Source organism: Rutilus rutilus (genome assembly GCF_951802725.1).
Source record: "Rutilus rutilus genome assembly, chromosome: 21".
Taxonomy (NCBI): Eukaryota; Metazoa; Chordata; class Actinopteri; order Cypriniformes; family Leuciscidae; genus Rutilus; species Rutilus rutilus.
Genome location: NC_140226.1, coordinates 30,543,156 through 30,563,869, shown reverse-complemented (window position 1 = coordinate 30,563,869; position 20,714 = coordinate 30,543,156). Strand labels below are relative to the sequence as shown.

General features: G+C 36.4%; 1 protein-coding gene across 2 annotated transcripts in view; it reads right to left on the bottom strand.

Moving 5' to 3' along the window:
- The window catches only part of eml5 (EMAP like 5), a 101,320-nt gene that overhangs the window by 49,487 nt on the left and 31,119 nt on the right, over window positions 1-20,714 (bottom strand). For both annotated transcript variants that reach the window (XR_014625771.1, XM_084393813.1), the window contains exons 3-9: window positions 17,242-17,340; window positions 16,073-16,141; window positions 6,343-6,528; window positions 5,124-5,259; window positions 4,475-4,676; window positions 2,539-2,676; window positions 851-1,107 (exon numbers count right to left, since the gene is read on the bottom strand). Coding sequence is in view for 1 of the 2 variants with exons in the window: in XM_084393813.1 (XP_084249939.1) it covers window positions 851-1,107; window positions 2,539-2,676; window positions 4,475-4,676; window positions 5,124-5,259; window positions 6,343-6,528; window positions 16,073-16,141; window positions 17,242-17,340 (1,087 nt within the window). In the remaining variant the exon portion in view is untranslated. The remainder of the gene's footprint in view (window positions 1-850; window positions 1,108-2,538; window positions 2,677-4,474; window positions 4,677-5,123; window positions 5,260-6,342; window positions 6,529-16,072; window positions 16,142-17,241; window positions 17,341-20,714) is intronic.

The window sequence follows — 20,714 nt, the reverse complement described above, 5'->3', positions numbered from 1 at the left end:
GCGGGTATTTATATATATTTAGATTTTTAATATATTTAAAATGTAAAATATATTTAAATATATTTATATCATTTATATACATTTTTGTCAAAAGTGTTGTCAAAAATATAATTTTTTTGATACGATATTGAAATATATCTGAAATGCTTCCAATACAAATTTCCTGCAGAACAGATATGAGATACCAGCTACACGCGTCTCCCCTCACTCGTTTAATTTTCTCTGGATAAATATTGTTGGTGTTACAAGGTTTAAATTTTAGCGTGGTTAATTTTACCCATTCCCCCAGATTTTGTGCTCACACACAAAACGCGCGCCTTAGGACTAACAGTATAATTGATCCGTGTGTCAGTTCTTAAAGTGACAGCAGCCTAATACATCTGCTGCCAAATTATGAGATAACATAAAAAATATCTATATGGCAGTTTTTCCCTACGGTATCGATGTCAAAATTGTGGCCAGTGAAAATGCTAAGTGGCTAGTAACTTTGGAAAACCACTAATCACATTGGCTGTCAAGCCCTGCATACACGACACGCTGCCGTGAGTAAGACATGCTGCTGCTGTACAATATAGCGTACATGAATTACCTGTAGCAGATCTATACAGGTGGAGCTGGGGAAGGTGGAGGGTTTCTGAAGGTGCGCTGCAAACTGCTAAAAAAATGCCAACCAAGAATTTGAAGGTTGAGCATGCAAGCTCATTGGCTGCTGATACAGCAGGATCCAATCAGCTGTGCCCTATAGAGAATAATGTGATTGCAAGCAGATTGAGTTAAGGACCCATTAGCCTGCGCCATCTAGAGTTTCATGACAGAACTTTGCATTTCCAAGACGGCACAGAGCTCTTACTGGGCATCCTGTAGAAGAGCCGCCGGCCGTTGCCATCATTGGTCTGTAGATACTTGCTGTCAGTGGACCAATCCATGTGTGTGATGAAGCTACTGGAGCCCACACATTCGCCCACCTTCTTGTAGCGCTGCACAACGCCGTAGATGTCCACAGAGTTATCGTTAGAGCCCACAGCTAGGTGCCCTCCGTCAGGGGAGTACTTCAGTTCGTGGATGGCCTCTTTACGGTCCTTAATGTGGACCACCTCCGTCATGTCCCTGCAAAATGAGCACAGTTCTAACCGATTTGCATATTTTAGGTTGCTGCTTAGATACTCAAATTGTACAGCTCAGGGGCCACTTTTAGAAATGACCAGGGGCCAGAAAATAAAATTATCTGGTAGTAATAAATATTTGATTTTGGTGGATAGTTGACTAGCTTGTGCAGTAACAGCTTAGAAAACATCATATTGTCATTCATCAAAATAATAAGTATCTGTTTATGGAAAGACCCTTTTCATTTTCTAAAAAATGTAGTCAAAGTGAAATTAAACATGCAAATGGGTCAATGATATACACTACCTACCTAGATTTTTTTAAATACATATTTTTATTTAGCAAGGATGTAATAAACAGTAAAGACGCTTATCACGTAACAAAAGATCTCTTTTTAAAAAATGCTGTTCTTTTGAACTTTATATTCATCAAAGGATCAGGAAACCATGCATCATGGTTTCTCCAAAAATATTAATCAGCACAGCTGTTTAAAAAATGTTTCTTGAGCAACAAATCAGCATATTAGAATGATTTCTGAAGGATCATGTGACACTGAAGACTGGAGTAATGATGCTGAAAATTCAGCTTTGTATCACAGGAATAAATTACATTTTACAATATATTAAAATAGAAAACCGTTATTTTAATCGTAATAATATTTCACAATATTACTGTTTTTACTGTATTTTCGATCAAACAAAAGCAGCCATGGCGAGCATAAGAGACTTCTTTCAAAACATAAAAAAAACCTAACCCTGAGCTTTTTAATTATAGATGTCTGTCTAAAGAAAATGAAGAATCATTTCATCAAGGTTATTTTAAAAGTTCCAAGTTCTTAGAAATGTATTCTTTGTATTCATGTTTTTAATGGTATTCTTTGTTTGTTTCATGTGGTGTAACCATCAAGCAGCAAAAAAAAAAATGATTTAAACCTTGAATACATGTGTTTTGAAAATGTATATGTATATATATATATATATATATATATATATATATATATATATATATATATATATATATATATGTATGTATGTATGTATGTATATATATATATATATATATATATATATATATATATATATATACATATACATATACATATATATATATACATACATATACATATATATATATATATTTTTTTTTTTTACAAATATCTTGAATTATTAATTCAGAAATATCCTAACATTTTTGTGGAGTCACACCAGATGACATTTTACAAACTATACTAACCTTGCCTTGTCATCAATAGGTCAATTTATGTGATATTTTAATAGCCTTATTGACCTTGAAACTCAGTCATGATAGTCTGCAGGGGTTCATTTCCTGTTAAAAAAGTTTTTTTCTGCATGTTGGCCACATGAATATTCATAAGCAGTTTTGAAATTTTTTCGAGTATCCCTGCTCTAGGCTGTTTTGCCTGAGTGCTTTTACCTGACTCTTAGCACTGTAAAGGATCCGTCTTTCATGCCCAGAGCGAGGTGGATCCCGTCTGTACTAACAGCAGCACAGCGTATCGGCTCCTCCATGTTGCAGCGTGCTATTAGCGCATGATCTACGAGACTCCAGATCCTCCAATTCAAAAAGAGAAAAAGAGGAAGTAATGACCCATAGAGACACACAAATTAGTGCATTGAACATTAAATGTCATGTTCTTAATAGACTTCATCTAATCTGAGGAAAACTGTTTTGGTCAGAGGTCCCATTATAGCTCAGGAGACATGAAGTGTGTAATGTCAATTACAGTATATTTTCTGTACCACTAGCACCACCAAACAGAATTACACAAGTAATCCCTCATGAAAAAGAAGAGACAGCGTTAAACTACCTCATGTCTCAAAGCACATAACATTACAATAATAATGAACATAAACAACTTAAAGAGCATTGATCTGTACCACCTGACTGCTGAAGATTCATTTCAGCGTTGATAGTGCTGCCATTGAAACGCATAAATTTGAGTCACGAACCGTTCCGAGTATAACGTCACAGGTTTCCATCTTTTCCAAATTAAGGTAGTTATGGTGTGAACGCAGCGTCAGCTCCTTGTCGTTTTCATGACTATGTTTCTTAACACAATTAATTACACTTTTAAAAAGTGCACTTTGTTATAATGTCAAAGCAAAAGTTTTACTTTAAAGTACATTTTAAATCATTATGTTTTAATAATCTTTTGTTGTGCTTTAAAAACGTACACTTTATTTTGTGTTGACTAACATACTAAAGCACATGTAAAGTACTTGATTGTAATTTTAACTGTGCTATTCAATATTACATTTAAAGTTAATATATTTTAAATGTACTAAATTGCAACTTAATCATTACAAATTTGTAATTACAAAAATATTTAAATACATGACATACAAGTTGCAATAGAAATTACAACGTTTATATTAGTTTACAATAAATGCTTGTCAGTACATTCAGTACATCATATTTTAAAAACAATAGAAGAAATTATGAAATTACAAATAAAGCTGTACTTAAATCCAAACTATAATACATTTTCATCGAATGCAATTATGTGCAATTAAAACATTACATTCAGGCCCTGTTTACACCTGTAATAAGATGCGTTTTGGTTGATCGGATCACAAGTGGACGACAATAAATACAGGTGTAAACGGGTCTAAACGTTTTGAGCTTGTCCACTTCCAGAGGTAAAACGCAAATTTCGACCGGATTGCTTTCGTAGTGTAAACGCTCATGTGGTCGAATGTGTTCGAACAGCCACAAAAGACCGTTTTCTCTCCGCCTACTGACCTAATGCGTACGGGATATGCGATTTTGATTTGAAGACAAAAAAACGAACAAAGCACAATGTTCTCTCACCATTCCTGATTTCTAACAAGCACTCACAGAGTTCGACTGGTCTAGCGGCTGTAACAGCAGAAACGAAAGCTGCTGCTCTCTGTGTGTTTTCCGTCGTCTCCGGTCGAGTTCATATGTAATAGAGTAAGCTTATTTTGTCAATTAGATAACAAGATCTGAAAAAGCCCAGACATTTACCCGTCTCCTCGAAGAAATCAGGACAGAAGTGGTTGAAAGTGAACAACAGAGACGGACTAAAACACCAGGTGTAAACGGGAATGTGTCTCTCTCATCTACTTGTGATACGAGCGACCGAAACGCATCTTAAAATCAGGTGTAAACAGGTTCACACTTAAGTTTATTCTTTTAAAGTATATGATTTCCATAATAAGTACTCTTTTTGAAAGTATGGACTTCTTTTTCACAAGGGATCTCTTTAAGAAAAAGTTTGTTCTCAATTTAATCTCATTGTAATCTTAAAAAAAAAAAAACTATTGATTATAAATGAATTATATAGCTAATGATTTATCTTTCCAATAGAGTGATTCAGATTTGTTACCGAACAGAGCGGTCGTCGCTGCCGGTCATGGCGAGGGGTTTGGTGGGATGAACCGCGAGGGCCCACAGCTCGCCCTCACAGTGACCCTGCATGATGAGGAAGGGTTTGGTGCGATCATGCACCACCACCTCAAAAATCTCACTGTCCTGCGTGCCCACCAGAATGTGATCCCCTCTCCAGCACACGCTACGCACTGACAGGCCTGCACAGATCCATTACAAAAATACAACAGTAAGAATGGGAATGAAGGTAAACGTGGATGTAAACAGACATGATCCTGAAACATACTGAAGGATGTACACTGTAGACCGTCAAGAATGGAGAGGGTGCTTGGGTGCTTGATAATACATATAGACATCTGGGACCAGTGACAAACAGGGGAAAGAGCTATGGATATAACACAGCCTGCATAAACAACACTGACCACTACAACGCACCTCTTGAATTTTCACCTCTAGCTACTGACGAGTCATAGAAAAAGAAAGTAAAAGAAGAAAAGAGATAGAGCTCTGTTAGAGACAAAGGACTTTTGCATTGTGGGATCCTGAGTATTTAACAACAAAAGTTAAGTTGCAACTTAATGGATTAAACAAAATAAATGTCAGTGTAGAGTAATGCATCCTGGGAGTTTGTAGAGGCTCTGACTCACCCTTATATCCCTGGTCTGTTTCCCTGAGGTCAATGACGGTGATGGGTTTGAAGTTCAGGTCCCATAACCGGATGCAGCCATCCCTGCCTCCAGTGGCAAAGCCTTCTTCACACGCATTCATGCTGAAAATACCAGACTACACACACACACACACACACACACAGGGGCTTTGAGAGGCTGAATGTCTCTGACAACTGAAACAATTACAGAATCTAACTGAAGTCTCAAACTTTCACTGCAGTGACAGAACTAAGGGTCGAATAAAGTTTACTTGAAGAACATTTGCCGATCTTAAAATGGTCAAATCATGAGAAAACGAACTGTTCTCGTTGTTTGTAAACTAAAATACTGTAACTAGTAGAACTCAACACTTCCTTTACAGTTAAAATGAAAAAAGTTGAATGTAAGCCACAGTATTGGGATTTCATCAGAAACCAAATTCAAACGATAACCACCCACATTTACACATCAACAATGCCAATTATGAGTTAATGAGGAAGTAGAATATAGCCAATTATTCCTAAACACCAAAATAATATATGAAAAATATTGAAAACTTTTATATTACTTTAGTGTAACACTTTAGTTTAGGGTCCAATTCTCACTATTAACTAGTTGCTTATTAGCATGCATATTACTAGTTTATTGGCTGTTTTTTATTACTTATAAAGCACATATTAATGGCTTATTCTGCATCTCTAAAACCTACCCAATACTTAAACTTAACAACTACCTAATTAGGAGTTTATTGAGGCAAAATATTTAGTTAATAGGGAGAATCAGACCCTAATCTGAAGTGTGACCACATTTTTAATAAAATAAATAAATTAAACAACATAAATAAAATGAATAAAAAATATATTAAATATGTTTAGCAATATTAGTTATTTTAATAGTTATTTTAATTAATGTATAATAATATTCATATAATATAATAAAGTAAAATTCTATTCTATTATATTGTGAAAATAGACCTTTCCTGTTTATTCTCTTGTTGGTTAATTGGAAATTGGAATTAATAGAAATTACTAATTAACAGTAAATTTGCATAGACCATGGAGTATCAAAAGCTATATCATCTTGGAACATCCATCACAAAACTGTCATGCCAGGCTAACCATTTGATAGGCCAAACTCAGTTCCTAAATCAGTGTAAGCAGATACCCAAGTCACTCAGGACAGAGGTCATTCTGGGGATGCTGGAACCTCCCTCACTTACCCCATGAGCCCCTTGAACTGTCCGGATTAAATTGATTCCCTTCCAGACGTAGATGTCTCCATTCAAGGCACCTGAATATGTGATCTCGTCCCTTGCACAGGCCAGACAGAGGATAGTCTGAAGGTCTCCAGTCTTCCCAAACATGCCACGCTTAGGGGTCAGAGCGTTCCCACACAGACTCCAAAACTGAGGGCAAGGGCGAGTCATTACTGAATGAACAATATGCGAATTTCATAAACACACTTGGGCTCATATTATAGTAGCACTTGCTATTGCACACAGTTGAGGTCTGAAACATGAATCATAAGGCTCTTCGATTTATTTTGAAATTCAAAGATTTGCATGGCATGACAATTGCTGTTTCCTGCTAAATTTGCACTTCTATTCACAAGCTAAATAAATCGTTGAGAACACTCACACGCAAGCTCACAAACATACTAATGCATAATCTCCTTAAACACATCATTAAAATGCACAGACACGATCTCAGTTCAGAACAAACACGGAAAGCTCCCTCAGCCAGCGCATAATAATTGGCTCATTGACTCGGATCCAGCTGTGTGTGCATGTGTGTGACACTTCGGAGCTCTATTTCATGAGGTCACATGATCCTGATTAAGAGAATGGCAGGGTCAACTCTGTGTGTGACTTCAACCTCGTCCTCAGCGGTCTAGTGCAAAATGAAATGTACTCTGACATGTCATAACAACCATTTTTTAGGTTCTTTACACTCATAGTGAAGAGTTTGAACACAAAATGCAATTTTAAATTCAAGGTACTATTTCGCCCAAAAAACAAAGAATTTTTATAAAATTAGCACTTAAAGGTAGGGTAGGTAATCCTGTTCAGAAACACTTTTTTTTATACTGGGTGAAATGGTCCTTCCATCCTGATAGTAGTCAATACATTATGTGTTTAGAAAAAGGAATGAAAAAAATCAGACCTCTGTAGCAGCTGCAGGACAGTAAAAACTCTGACCAATCACTGCCATTCGGTGCGAATGTAAAGAACCAATCAGATGCCTTCATGTCTCGTGCCCGCCCCGAGCCCCACTGCGCGCGCTGCCCTGCGTGCACTCATCACATGTCACTGTTCCCGGAAATATTCAGCTCAAAGTACCTGCATATGCAGTCAGCGAAGGCAAACAAGGCAAAAACTACTTCCTCGGACCCTGCCCGCACTCTTGAACGACCTCCTCTGCTTCGCCCTCAACCCCGGACCTGTCCTCGAACCGACGATGCGGTACTTGTCTCCGGACTCGGAGTGTACGTTAGTCTTCATTAGAGTCAACAATGTTTTCATCATGGAAACTCTTACATGCAAAACACCGTATATGTTATGAATCTTACACGAAATTCACCTTCATCACAGTGTAACTGATGGTAATGGAAAAACGTGTATCAATGCAACCTGTTTTTAGTTTTGCCTTATAAATATAGCTCGTTACCGAATGAAACTTTACCATTATCGATATGCTAGCTTGATAGTGAGTACTAAAATAAATCTTATTTGTTTATATTCATAGTGATAAAGTTAGGTATTTTATTACATGTGATTCTGACATGACGTCACTGTATGTACTGCGCTCCTTCCTCTCCACTCGTCTCAGGTAATAAATGCGTCTTCCAGCTGAGCCTGAGCGTTTGGCGTCGCGCGTTCATGTGTTTTGGGGGCGTGGCTTTGGTAGGAGCTCAGAAGGGAGGGGGTGGGAGTGAATGGAAATAATGAGCTGTGTTTATTGCAGATTAAAAGGTCTACAGTCACTCGATTTTTATATTTTCTTTTTCAGAGTACTTACATTTTAATTATGTATTGGTATATAAAGACAGTTTAAACAAATTTGGAATGTTTTTTTTTTTGAAAAATGATTACCTACCCTACCTTTAAGTCTCAATAATGTTTGCATACTCATTCAAATATGGCACGTCAAAGAACATCAAGTTATATACACAGAAGTAAAAATGGCACTTCAACTATGGCAGAGGGGCTTTAGAAGACTAAGAAAGCACACTATATACGTATGACTATAGAATATAGTGGGAAAGGAAGGGTTAATAAATTACTATATTCCATCCATATTATGGAAGAAGTAGTCTCGTGAAGGTTGAAGGTCTGAACTCTATTGAAGCTTTCATTGGCCAAGGAGGTCTGACTGCAATGTAAAGCAACCAATCAGAGCTCGTTTTGGTTTGCGTCATGTTTAGGGGCGTGAAAATGTGAAGTCTTTGTCCCCGATAACAGACCGGTGTGCATCTAATCAATTATTCCATCAAGAACGTTGTGCAAGTGTACTGAAACAATTGTTTCTTCCATGAAGAGGGTTTGGCTCTCATGATGATGATTTCAATAATCACAAAGTGTTTCCCATTTTGTGTGCCATATGCATCAAACGTTCAGCCAGCGGTCCATGGGCATGATGTCTGAGACTATAGAAGAAGTACTTATTACAGAAATAATATACTTAAAAAATATTATTAAATGCAAACTGAATGTAATGTTTTCGGACACGTACAGTAATTGCATGTAAATTGCAATTAAATGAAAATGTATTATAATTTAAATGTATAATAAATGCAGTTCGTTGAACTTTAAAGTGCTTTTATGACCCATTTTTTCTATCTTTGAATTATGGGTAAAGTGTACTGCCAGATGTACTGACAAGCATTTATGGTAAACTGAAATATACTTTAATGTCATTTTTATTGAAACTTGTATGTCATGTATTTAAATATATTTATAATTACAGATTTGTAATAATGAAGTTGCAATTTAATACACTTAAAATATATTAACTTCAAATATAATATTGAATAGCACAGCTAAAGTTACAATCAAGTACTTTACCTGTTTTAGTATGTTAGTCAACACAATAAGTGTAGGCCTACTTCTTCAAAAGCACGACAAAATAATATGAAGATTATTAAATCATGATTTAAAATTTACTTTAAAGTAAAACTTTTAATTTAACTATTACAAAGTGCATTTTTTAAAAGTGTACTTCAGTGCGTTAAGAAACAGTCATTAAAGTTGACTCTCTAAGTACCTTAAGTATTATTAAGTACTAATTACATGAATTACATTAAGTACTAGTACATTAAGTACTTAATATTAAGTTAAGTATTCTTTTATTTCATTATTATTATTATATTATTATTTGCAAGTACAGTTTATATAATTAAGTAATAGTAATATTATAATTATAATATATATAATTAAGATTTGCACATAAGTACACTACAAGTGCACATAAAAAAATATATTATATATATATATATAAATAAATAAAAAAAATCACACATTTTCAGTTCAGTTAATATTTACGAAGGTCAGTTAATATTTACAGTAAAATAAAATACCAAAATCATGAAGTGCCAATATCACAAAGACTAAAGCTTTTTATGGTGAATTTCTGGGAAGCACAGCAACCAGTTTTTTTTTTTTTTATATATATATATATATATAAATTTAGCAGGGTTTTCCATGAAAGTCAGTCCATCTGGCAAAAAGCTGACGAAAAGATGAAAAAACAGTCATTGGCCCATTAGCAGCCTTGCACTGGGGCAGACGGTGCGGTTCCAGACAGCCAGGCTGCATTACGTCAGGGAGATTCACAGACTCCACTGTTTCTGCAGGTCTGCGCTCTGGTAAAGCTTTAATATAATCAAAATGAGTCAGTGCTATTCATCTGCCAAGACTCCATTAGAGGCAGACTGTCTTCATCCTGAGGCACGTCCTCCCCGTCTTTCCGCTCTACGGGGACAGCCACCTCCTGCTCGCGTGTGCAAACCACCCTGAATCCAGCACATCTAGACTAATCAAACAGCCTTAAAGTCACCAAGACAGCTATAATTAGCATTCTACGAGAAGGAAAAGGATAATTTGTCCAGGGTGGCCCACTATACCTTAATCTAGTTACTGTCTAATTGTATGGTCTGTGGCTCCTGTCACATATCTGATTTCTAAACCACTGTTGTGATGGCCCTGATGTAAATATGGTGATTGTGTTGGACCCTGTGGGCGAGGCTGTGATTATGTTGTGTGAGGTGGGAGGCAGTGAGTGGGATTCTTTGAACAGGCTGCCTTAGTTTGCTCTAGTCAAACCGTACAGGATCATCATGAGATGCATTGCACTATATATGCAGTTAAGTGGATTGAGAACTGCCTGGAGGGTCTGAAAAGAAAACCTCAGGAAATTTGTCAAAAAGCTCAAACACATGCAGGCGCAATGGCTATGGTCGGAATAAAACATACAAGCTACCATTCACTGAGTTTTGCACAGTATACGAGAATTTAGCAAAAAAAAAAAGCCATTTTGCAACGATAAACATTTCAAAATAGTTGTGTGCCACACTGTAGTCAGCAGGTGTGTTGCTAGATTGTGATGCTCCCAGTAAAATTGTTGCGCTTGCTTAATAATTGAGTAAATCCACTGATAAATCTGTTTTTTGAATCAGAACCAGTAATGTTTGATTCATAAATTAAACCTTCATTTGAGTCTTTTTAGTGAATCAAACAGGGGTGCGTATCCCATAAAATTCCATATAAATATGCAGCTATGATGCACGTCGTAGGTGTTTTTGAATTAATGTTTCATGTCAATACACAATGGTTACATACTGTTAAAACTAATCGTGGTATTGATATCTTTAATATCAAGACTGCCGACTCTATAGAACGGTGGCAAGGAAATCTAAATTGATTTTAATTGTGTTGTGCCTTGATTTTATTTTGTTGTGGCTTGATTTTATTTTGTTGTGGCTTGATCCCGTTGTGTTGTAGCTTGATTTCAATGTGTTGTAGCTTGATTTCATTGTGTTGTAGCTTGATTTCATTGTGTTGTGGCTTGATTTCAGTGTGTTATGGCTTGTTTTCATTGTGTTGCGAAAGTATGTTTGCTTTGTAAATTTTGTTTAAATTCTGAGTCACCGTAAGCACCAGCATTTTTTAACATTTTCACAAAAGTTTCATGACACCCAGAAAATTTTGTTGTATGAATATCTGAAGATGCAATATTTCAAAAGAAAGAACAGACCCTCTACTTTTAAACAAAAAACTTGTTTTTTCTAGTTCCATACATTCTATTTTTATCAATATTTGAATGTGGGTAAGTTTCATAAAAAAGCAACATTTTGAGCAAAAAGCTGATAAAACCGTGTTTTTGTCAAAGACTATGTCTGGATTGGATTCACAACTATGATCAAAACATAGATGGAGTAGATGGAGTCCATCAACACCCCTAATGCTTGCACAGTCCAACAGCTCGTCCTGGTCGACAGTTCATTCAGTAACGTTAGAAAGTTTTGATTTATATGTTGTTTAAATTTGGTGATCACGTTATTTTACATATTCTTCTGCTTACATTTGCTATCGCTTGTTTCTGCTTCTTCTTCACATGTGTTTTGATCCAGAGATTCTGTACTCTTTCAGAAGATGCGTAATAGCGCCCCCTACCGTGTAACAGTAAAAACACAGAAAGCCAGAAGTTTCCGTCAAAGGCGGGGAAGTGTTGTTAATTGTAAAAGAAAGAGTTAATTGTACTATTTTATAATTGTTTTATTGTCTAAATCGTAATTAAAGTTGATAATTTATTTTTTAGGTATGTTCTGTTGTGAGAGGCAGCTCCTGCCTGATCTCACATAAAGCACCATGTGTGTCAGAACCGCTAATGGTAGAGTGTTCCAAATCAGTCACTTTTAAATGAGGTTTAATTTCAGTTAATATGTATGTGTGTAATACGTAGATTAAGTCCAGTTTCTTAAACGAAGAACTATCTTAAGCTTGCCTTGAATAAATTATAGAACCACGCAAAATGTTGCTTTTCATCTGGCACCAGAGAGTTTCAGTTTCTCTAGGGCTCTCTCAAAGAGAGAGAGAGAGAGAAAGAGAAAGAGAGAGCGAAACGGGGGATTACAGTGCGCTAAATCTCTGCCATGCATTGAGTGCATAATCGCTGAGTGAGCGCGGGCCTGGGGAGCAGATGTCATATGGTTGAGGGGGTAAAAGACTCAGGAATTATGTGGAACAACTGCTACACCGTTCAAACTAGAGGTGGCTTATATGAGAGAATGTGGGATATAGTAAGAGAAAAATACTGACACAGCAAGAGATATAGGGGATGCCCAGTGATCTGAGGAGAGTCGTGAGAGAGCAGTAAAGAGAAAGATAGAGAGAGACAGAAGTAAGGATTAAAAGGTATAGCCCATGAGGATTGTGGATTACTTCAAGACAGGAACTATAAGGCCAAAGCTTCATTCTAAATGATGAAAGAGAAAGACTCTTGGGTTTTACGTAAGGCATATGTATTGTGCAATATTTTACTTATTTAATGGGGAAAAATTATAAAAAATTAAGTTCTATGACAATGTTGATATATTTGGTCTTGGCGGAATAGATCTGCTACCCTGCTGCTGTTATTACACTGTTAGCAAGTACGGGACTTGCTACAGCCAATACATACACGACACGCTGTGGTGAGCAAGTAAGACATGCTGCTGCTGTACAATATAGCGTACATGAATTACCTGTAACAAATCTATACAGGTGGAGCTGGGGAAGGTGGACGGTTTCTGAAGGCGCGCTGCAAACTGCTACTGCAAATGCTAACCAAGTATTTGAAGGTTGAGCACACAAGCTCATTGGCTACTGACACAGCAGGATCCAATCAGCTGTGCCCTATAGAGAATGATGTGATTGCAAGCAGATTGAGTTAAAGGGATAGTTCACCCAAAAATGAAAATTCTGTCAGTAATTACTCACCCTCATGTTGTTCCAATCGCGTAAGACCTTCGTTCATCTTCGGAACACAAATTAAGATATTTTTGATGAAATCTGAGTGCTGGATCACTTCTCCATAGGCTGCTAGGTGGCCCGAACTTGCTGGCCCAGAAAAGTTATTAAAGAGATCGTTAATTTAGTCCAAGTGACTACAGTGGCTCAATCTTAAGTATATCAAGCGACGAGAATACTTTTTGTGCGCAAAAACAAACAAAAATAACGACTTTATTCCACTAATCATTATTTTCTTCTCTCTGGGCCTCGTAGTGTTTTTGCGCTGCGCGTCTGTGTTGCACGTCATCACGCATCACACACAGATTACTGACAGATTTTCTGTGACGGTGTAATGGAATTAACTTATCATCCGTTACAGAACGGTACACAATTACCCAACCAATTCAACAATAAAAAAAAAAAGATTTATTTTTAGTCTAGGTCTGTCTTAACTCTTTTAGTTTTTCTTTCTTTTTCACGAAAGCAATGTCAAAAGAAATTAGAACATATTTTTCACAGAATCATCATGACTCATAATGAAACAATGTATTTCATCAACACTGTGATAACGTTACATGTAATATCAATTTCATCAGTTTTTAAACATTTCATGTATTGAGGCCCACAAAATAAAATAAAACAATAAAGGTCTTTGGTTTAATTCAACGTAAAAGCAATAACTCAATGCGAGTAAACCTTTCAGTTCGTAAACAAACCACCTCAGAAATGTTAGCGTTCGTTAGTTAAGTGTGTGTGTATGTGTGTGTGTGTGTGTGTGTGTGTGTGTGTACTGCGTAGATGATCACAGTTTATAGCGTCTTTTTCGTTGTTGGTGGGGCGAGTGAATGAATATCTTGTAAAAGGAAGAGTGGTGTGCTATTCCAGTCCTACCTGGAGTCAGACGCACAATATCTTGAACTCAGAGTCCACAATGAAAAGGATACCTCACTCGTAGCGCTGTAACGTTCGGCTCGTGCTCAGCCCAGGCACCTCTGATAATGTGTCTTTTAGGACAAGCAACAGCGATGATCCAGACACTCTTTCACAGTGCAGCCAGCAGTTACTTAGGAACACAGCAATCTTCTGTCGAGGTTTGTCTTTTTCAGCAGCGTTGTAGTATCAAAACAATGTCTATTTAACTCACGCACAGCCCAAACGCAGTCGGTGAACGAGCGTCTTTTAGGAATAGCAACAGCAAAATCCCAACACTCTCCCGCAACGAAGCCAGCAAAGTGATTAGACATCAGGTAACTCAGGCGTTTTTTTGGAAAAACTCCAGCTCGAACTCGTTCACTCAGTGTTCACTCAAACTTCCCCGCCAACAACGAAAAAGACGCTATAAACTGTGATCATCTACGCAGTACACACACACACACACACACACACACACATACACACACACTTAACTAACGAACGCTAACATTTCTGAGGTGGTTTGTTTACGAACTGAAAGGTTTACTCGCATTGAGTTATTGCTTTTACGTTGAATTAAACCAAAGACCTTTATTGTTTTATTTTATTTTGTGGGCCTCAATACATGAAATGTTTAAAAACTGATGAAATTGATATTACATGTAACGTTATCACAGTGTTGATGAAATACATTGTTTCATTATGAGTCATGATGATTCTGTGAAAAATATGTTCTAATTTCTTTTGACATTGCTTTCGTGAAAAAGAAAGAAAAACTAAAAGAGTTAAGACAGACCTAGACTAAAAATAAATCTTTTTTTTTTTATTGTTGAATTGGTTGGGTAATTGTGTACCGTTCTGTAACGGATGATAAGTTAATTCCATTACACCGTCACAGAAAATGGCGCCCGAACAGGGACTTGAACCCTGGACCCTCAGATTACTGACAGAATTTTCATTTTTGGGTGAACTATCCCTTTAAGGACGCATTAGCCTGCGCCATCTAGAGTTTCATGACAGAACTTTGTATATATCTGCTTACGGACAAATTCTAAGGCAGGAGAATGCATTGAAACAAGAACTGTACTTGCTTGACGTGCGAGAACAAACCTCACTGGTTCTTGCAGAAGCTCAAGCGTGCTTGCTTGAAGAATGAGATCCAAGTGCAAGCTTGTTTGAGCTTCCACAAGAATCAATCAAGGTACATTTAGTTATACAATGAATTACACAAGGTACCGTTTATCATATTTGATGAGTTCTGTGCATTGTTCAATGTTTATATGACACTCGCGGAACCCATTTGAACCATCTTACAGTAAAGATTGAGGGAGATTGCAATCAGGTCAGTAGAACTGTACTTCAACAGCATGAATCAACAACTGAAAGGTAGCTGAAAAGGAATCCCACAATTTCTTTCATCAAGCTTTGCTAGAAAAGTGTTTTTGAACGAGTCCTGATCCCCTTCTTCTACTAACACTTTTGAAGGGATGCTGATGTTCTTCTCAAAACTGAGGCTGCAGACATGAAGAGGTTAGTTAAAACGACTTACTGTTTGAACAGGTCTGCTTTAAGAGCTTTGTGTTTCTGAGTGACAGTGAAGGGAAAACTGTGTTTACTATTGAATAGCTTCTGAGAAATTAAAGCTAACATGAAGTCAAAGTGGACTTTTTACTCTTAATACACATTCCTGATTGTACTTAAAAAAAAATTATTGGAGCAAATAACTCTAAAGAAAAATGCTTAATCATTAATCAAATGTACTGTGATAACTTGCTCTTCCTCTGAAACGAAGGCTATTGCATAACGTTAACTAATATCCATTCCAAATAGAAATTGGCATTGTTTTAGCACACTCGGTCTCCATTCTGGTATGCATATCTCACTGAATATCCTGTTTCACTCAGAAAGATATTATGAAACTAGAGTGGGCTGCAAACAGCCATTCACACTGACTTTCACAAGTACAAGAGTATTTCAATATAAACCTCTCTGAAGCCAAAAAAAAGAGGAGAATAGGAAAAAGGAGAATAAGAAAAGAGAATGGTAGTACCTTGATATGTTTGACTCCACAACTCACAAGCTTGCTTTGCTGATACAGGTCCCATGATATGTCAAATATCTTTATGAAACAGAAAAAGAAAAGTACAGTATGATGTATTATATTAGAATGTATTTTCAGAGCTCAGTGAAGTATATGCTGCCTTCAAGCCCTTTTAAAATTCCAACTTGCAGGTTTGTAAATCGTAATTTTAACATGACGGTTGGAATTAAAAGGTTGTGCTTGTTTAGCACAAAATGCAAATTAAGTATAACTGATGTTACATACACACTACTATTCTGAAGGATCATGTGACACTGAAGACTGGAGTAATGGCATCACAGGAATAAATTAAAAATTAAAATAGAATGCAGTCACTTCAAATTGCAATATTTCACAATATTAATTTGGTTCATGTGCACCTTTTTCATAATTATGATCATTCCGACATAGGTTGAAGGCAGCTGGACTCTTGGTTACAACACACATGCAAGAGGTTGGTTGAGTAGTAAGAAAAAAACAAGTTCTCAGGAGATTATGCAGAAATTACTCCATAAAATGGAATTTTATAGTGAAGTACTATTTAATCAGTTTGAACTATTTTTGTATTACAGAGTCAGAGAAATCAGGAAAGAAATGTGCAAATGTGTGTTTTGGCCCCAAGTATGCACTATCGTTTGTTGCAGTGTTAATTTATGTAAAATGAAATTAATTCTGTCAGGACCACTTCCAATTAATTTACAGTTTGGATTAGCAATAGCCTTGCATTAATAAGAGCAGGGAGCGCAGCGATATAACCCCCCCGTGAACAGAACCGAAGCAACATTAATGATATCTGTAATAAAGTTCTTGAAGACAATGACATTAGGGAATGTCAGAGGCTAAATCCTGACTGTGGACAAGAGGAGGAGCTGGGGATGGTGGAGGGTTATTAACTCCTCAGCAACACAATGAAAGCAGCTGAAGGATAACTGAAAACGCAACTTGAATAGGAAACCTGTGATAGGCATTGTATTCCTATAAGTAGACATGGGGCAGCTGAGCGTAACATATGACTTACTCGGTGCAGCCTGAATGTAACTAAATGACTGAAGAAAGGCTGCTACAAAAAGAGAGGACAAAAGAAACATTACACTGCCTGTCTACTGTGTCAAATGATGTGCGTGTGTTTGAGCTCTTACCCGGTCTGTATGACCAGGAGCAGCAGCCAGAACTTTCCCCCGTCTCCAGTCCCACACACAGATTGTGTTTTTAGAGTCCAAGCCCACAGACACCAAACACTGTAAAGATAAGACAGAAAAGAAATAATGTGGTAACTATAAAAAGTTGGCGAAATCAATATCAATATATACTATAACTTACTATACTATACACTATACTATACTATACTATAACTACACTCTTACTGTTCCAAGTCAAAAATGACCAAAAACAGCCAAGGTCTGACCCTTTCTTGAAAAGCTTAAACATTGCAGACAGTCGATTTGGAGCAGGATTGGAACTGAACTCTGCAGGTAGGAAGCCCTCCTGAAGCAAGGTTGGCTACGCCTGCTGTAAACTGTTTATTAAACAAATGCCGAGATGTGCTTGAGGCCAGATTGTCTATCAAAGTAGTCTATTTCACGATCGATTGGCTTTAGGGACGGTTTTGGGAGAGTTTCTTAGTTCACATGCTGATCAAATGTCATCATAAGCTCTGTTAGCCTGAAATGTCTTAAAGCTTGTTCACACCAAGTACGATAACTATAATGATAACTAACTATAAAGTTTTAATAATCATTGTAATTCAACGAGAAAAGCGAAGTTTACACCACAGCATTAACCAGAGTTTGGGAAAGTAACTATAAAAATTCAATGCGTTACAATATTGTGTTACTCCCTAAAAAATTTACTAATTGGGTCGGCAATGGCATTGAAGTGAGTTTTAAGAGACATTAAATATAGGCTATAAAGTATATTTGTATTATTTAACATTTAATTATTGCATGTTTGCATAATATTCTGAGTTTGCATTTCACTGTTTTTATTCATTTTGAGGAATACTGAATCTGTTTTTGTGCAGTGAGATGAGTAAATGCATGCTTACGTTTAGTCTAGACCTACAATAAGCATCATGTTTACACAGCGCACACAATAACTCCTCTGCACTTACTACAGATTTCTCTCAATATGGAGAAAAGAGAGTTGTCAGTCAATACAAAGTAAAGCAAGTTGCATTCCTAATTTGAAAAAGTAATCTGATTACATAACTCAAAAAAAAAAATCTGATTACTTGTAATGCGTTACACTGCCAACACTGGCCATAACGATATCATTGGAATCACTTTTTTTCATGTTTTTTTTTTCAGCTGATGAACAATAAAAACATTGGCAGCCAATCAGAATCTACCCGGCTTTAAAGATCTCGAGCATTTAAAGCTTTTATTGATTTTGAGCATTTAAACATCATTTCAATATCGTGTGTTGGTGTGGATGCTAATATAGTTAACATTATAGTTAACTTATCTTTACAGTTATCATTATTGAACAGGCCTTTAACATTGTGACATAAATGAATCTGTTACCAATATACTTCCTGATAACTACTAGATCTAAAATTGCCAGAAGCATTTTTCTCTCAAACTGTGCACAAATCATGTGTAATCTTTCCAAATGTGGTTTGCTGAAGGGACCTCATTAGTTCACCATCCCTTTGATGCGAGTATGTTGTTTTCCCATCAAACCTGATGCGCCAGTTTTCTTCTAAGGTTGCACCATGCTGGCTCAGGCTAAAACAGAGTGCCTTCAGTCAATTATGGGATGCTAAACCTTTGAAGAATTGGAGAAGAAAAGTGTTGCTTTAGACACCCCCAGATCTTTGAGACCGGGTCTTGCCGCTCATCTCTTTGCTGTTTCATCCATCGTTGTGAAATAAATGATGAGGCCAATTTCCTGCTGAAACTCTGCAAATCACTTTCTCAGCTCCGCTGAAGGGGGGATTTGATAGGTTAATTCCCTTAGATAAAGTGAGAGTGAGCTAAGAAATGTGAAATGCCAATCTCAGAGGTAAACTTTTTCATTCTATCATCTCCTCCAGTGAGGTGTGAGTTTTTGATAAATTGACACTGTAACCCAACTCTAATCTTCTTTGGCCTTTTATTATTCAATGTTTAGAATTCAATATATCACATTTACACTGAAAGTATTACACTGCCAGCGGACTACATGACAGTATTATTGTTTGTGTTTTGGATCAAATCAGGCTGGCTGAGGATCGTGTGCTCCCTGCTGCTGATAAATCAATATCGCACTTACTATTTGTCAAAAAAAATTTAACAATAATATTAGTATTGCATTTAACAAATAAATGCAATTACTAAAAATAAAAAAAAATTGTCTCATAAAAATGCACATTTGACAGTACTGCAGATTAAAATGTATGGATATTAATAACAGTAACATCTTTAACTATATGGTTTCTTGCTAATTTCCTGCTCTCTTCTCTACAATAGCAAATTGACACACACTGCAGTGTGTGTGTCCATTTTAATTAAACAAGTATATAGTCCATTGTGCTGCGTGTTTCAGAGCAAAGCATGTCTCTGTGTTCTTTCACACCCATACAGCTCATGATCCATTGTTTTAAGCATCTTAGAGCAACAAAATTAATGTTTGTGCTGTGAGAATGTGCATTTGGGAATGCAACCATCACCAGTTATGGACAAATGATTTCACTAGCTTTGTAATGAGAAGCATTTGTAAACCTGTTGTCACAGAAACTTAAAGGTCTGTTTAACTCTTGCAAGTGAAGAAATTTAGATGCAAGTATTGTAATCTTAGTACTGTAAAGTAAATATATATATAAATAAAAGTACGAAATATAATAATATTTTTTATTTTACAGTGCAGTTCTATTTTAAAAGTAATATATTTAATAATATATTAATCATATATTTGGAAAAACAGTAGGTAATTTGCGTTGGAATTTTTACAGAGGTTGCGTGAGAAAAACACAGACTTGGCAGATTCGGACGGGATTAAAATCACAAACTACGTCTGTGAAACATGAATTTCTCAAACGACCCCATGGAAAACTAGTCCTGTCCGAATAGGGCTTAAGATAATACTTTGTCTGTTTTTTCTCTTTCATCGACGCCACAGCAGAATTGTTGCAACACAGCAGTGGTGTTTTGTTCCTGAACGTTTCAGTGTTTTAGTCGGGTAAATGCTTCAAGGTCTCATTCATAAAGACAGTCTCTTGTTTCAATCCTGAATTAACCAGCATTTTAAATGAACTGATTAAGTGAATTATTCAATGACTTATCCATAAGGAAAGTCACTTAATTCATTCCTGAATTAATCAGCGTTTTTGAACTAATTGATGAAGTGAATAATTCAATGACTCACTCATAAAGACAGTCACTTGTTTTGTTCCTGAATAAATGAGCATTTTTGAATTGATGGAATGTGCAAATACAGATACACACATTGAAAGTCTCAGAGCTGTTGACTCTTGCACTCTTGGAATGCTGTTCAACCAATCAGTGTAACTAACTATAGTAAAATGAGCAAGAAAACAATGCTCGACTTGGTCTAGATGGGGCAGTTCATGCGGAATCAATAGCTTTACAAAAAGTGCTGAAAATTAATGGGCAGCAGTTCTATTGAACACTGT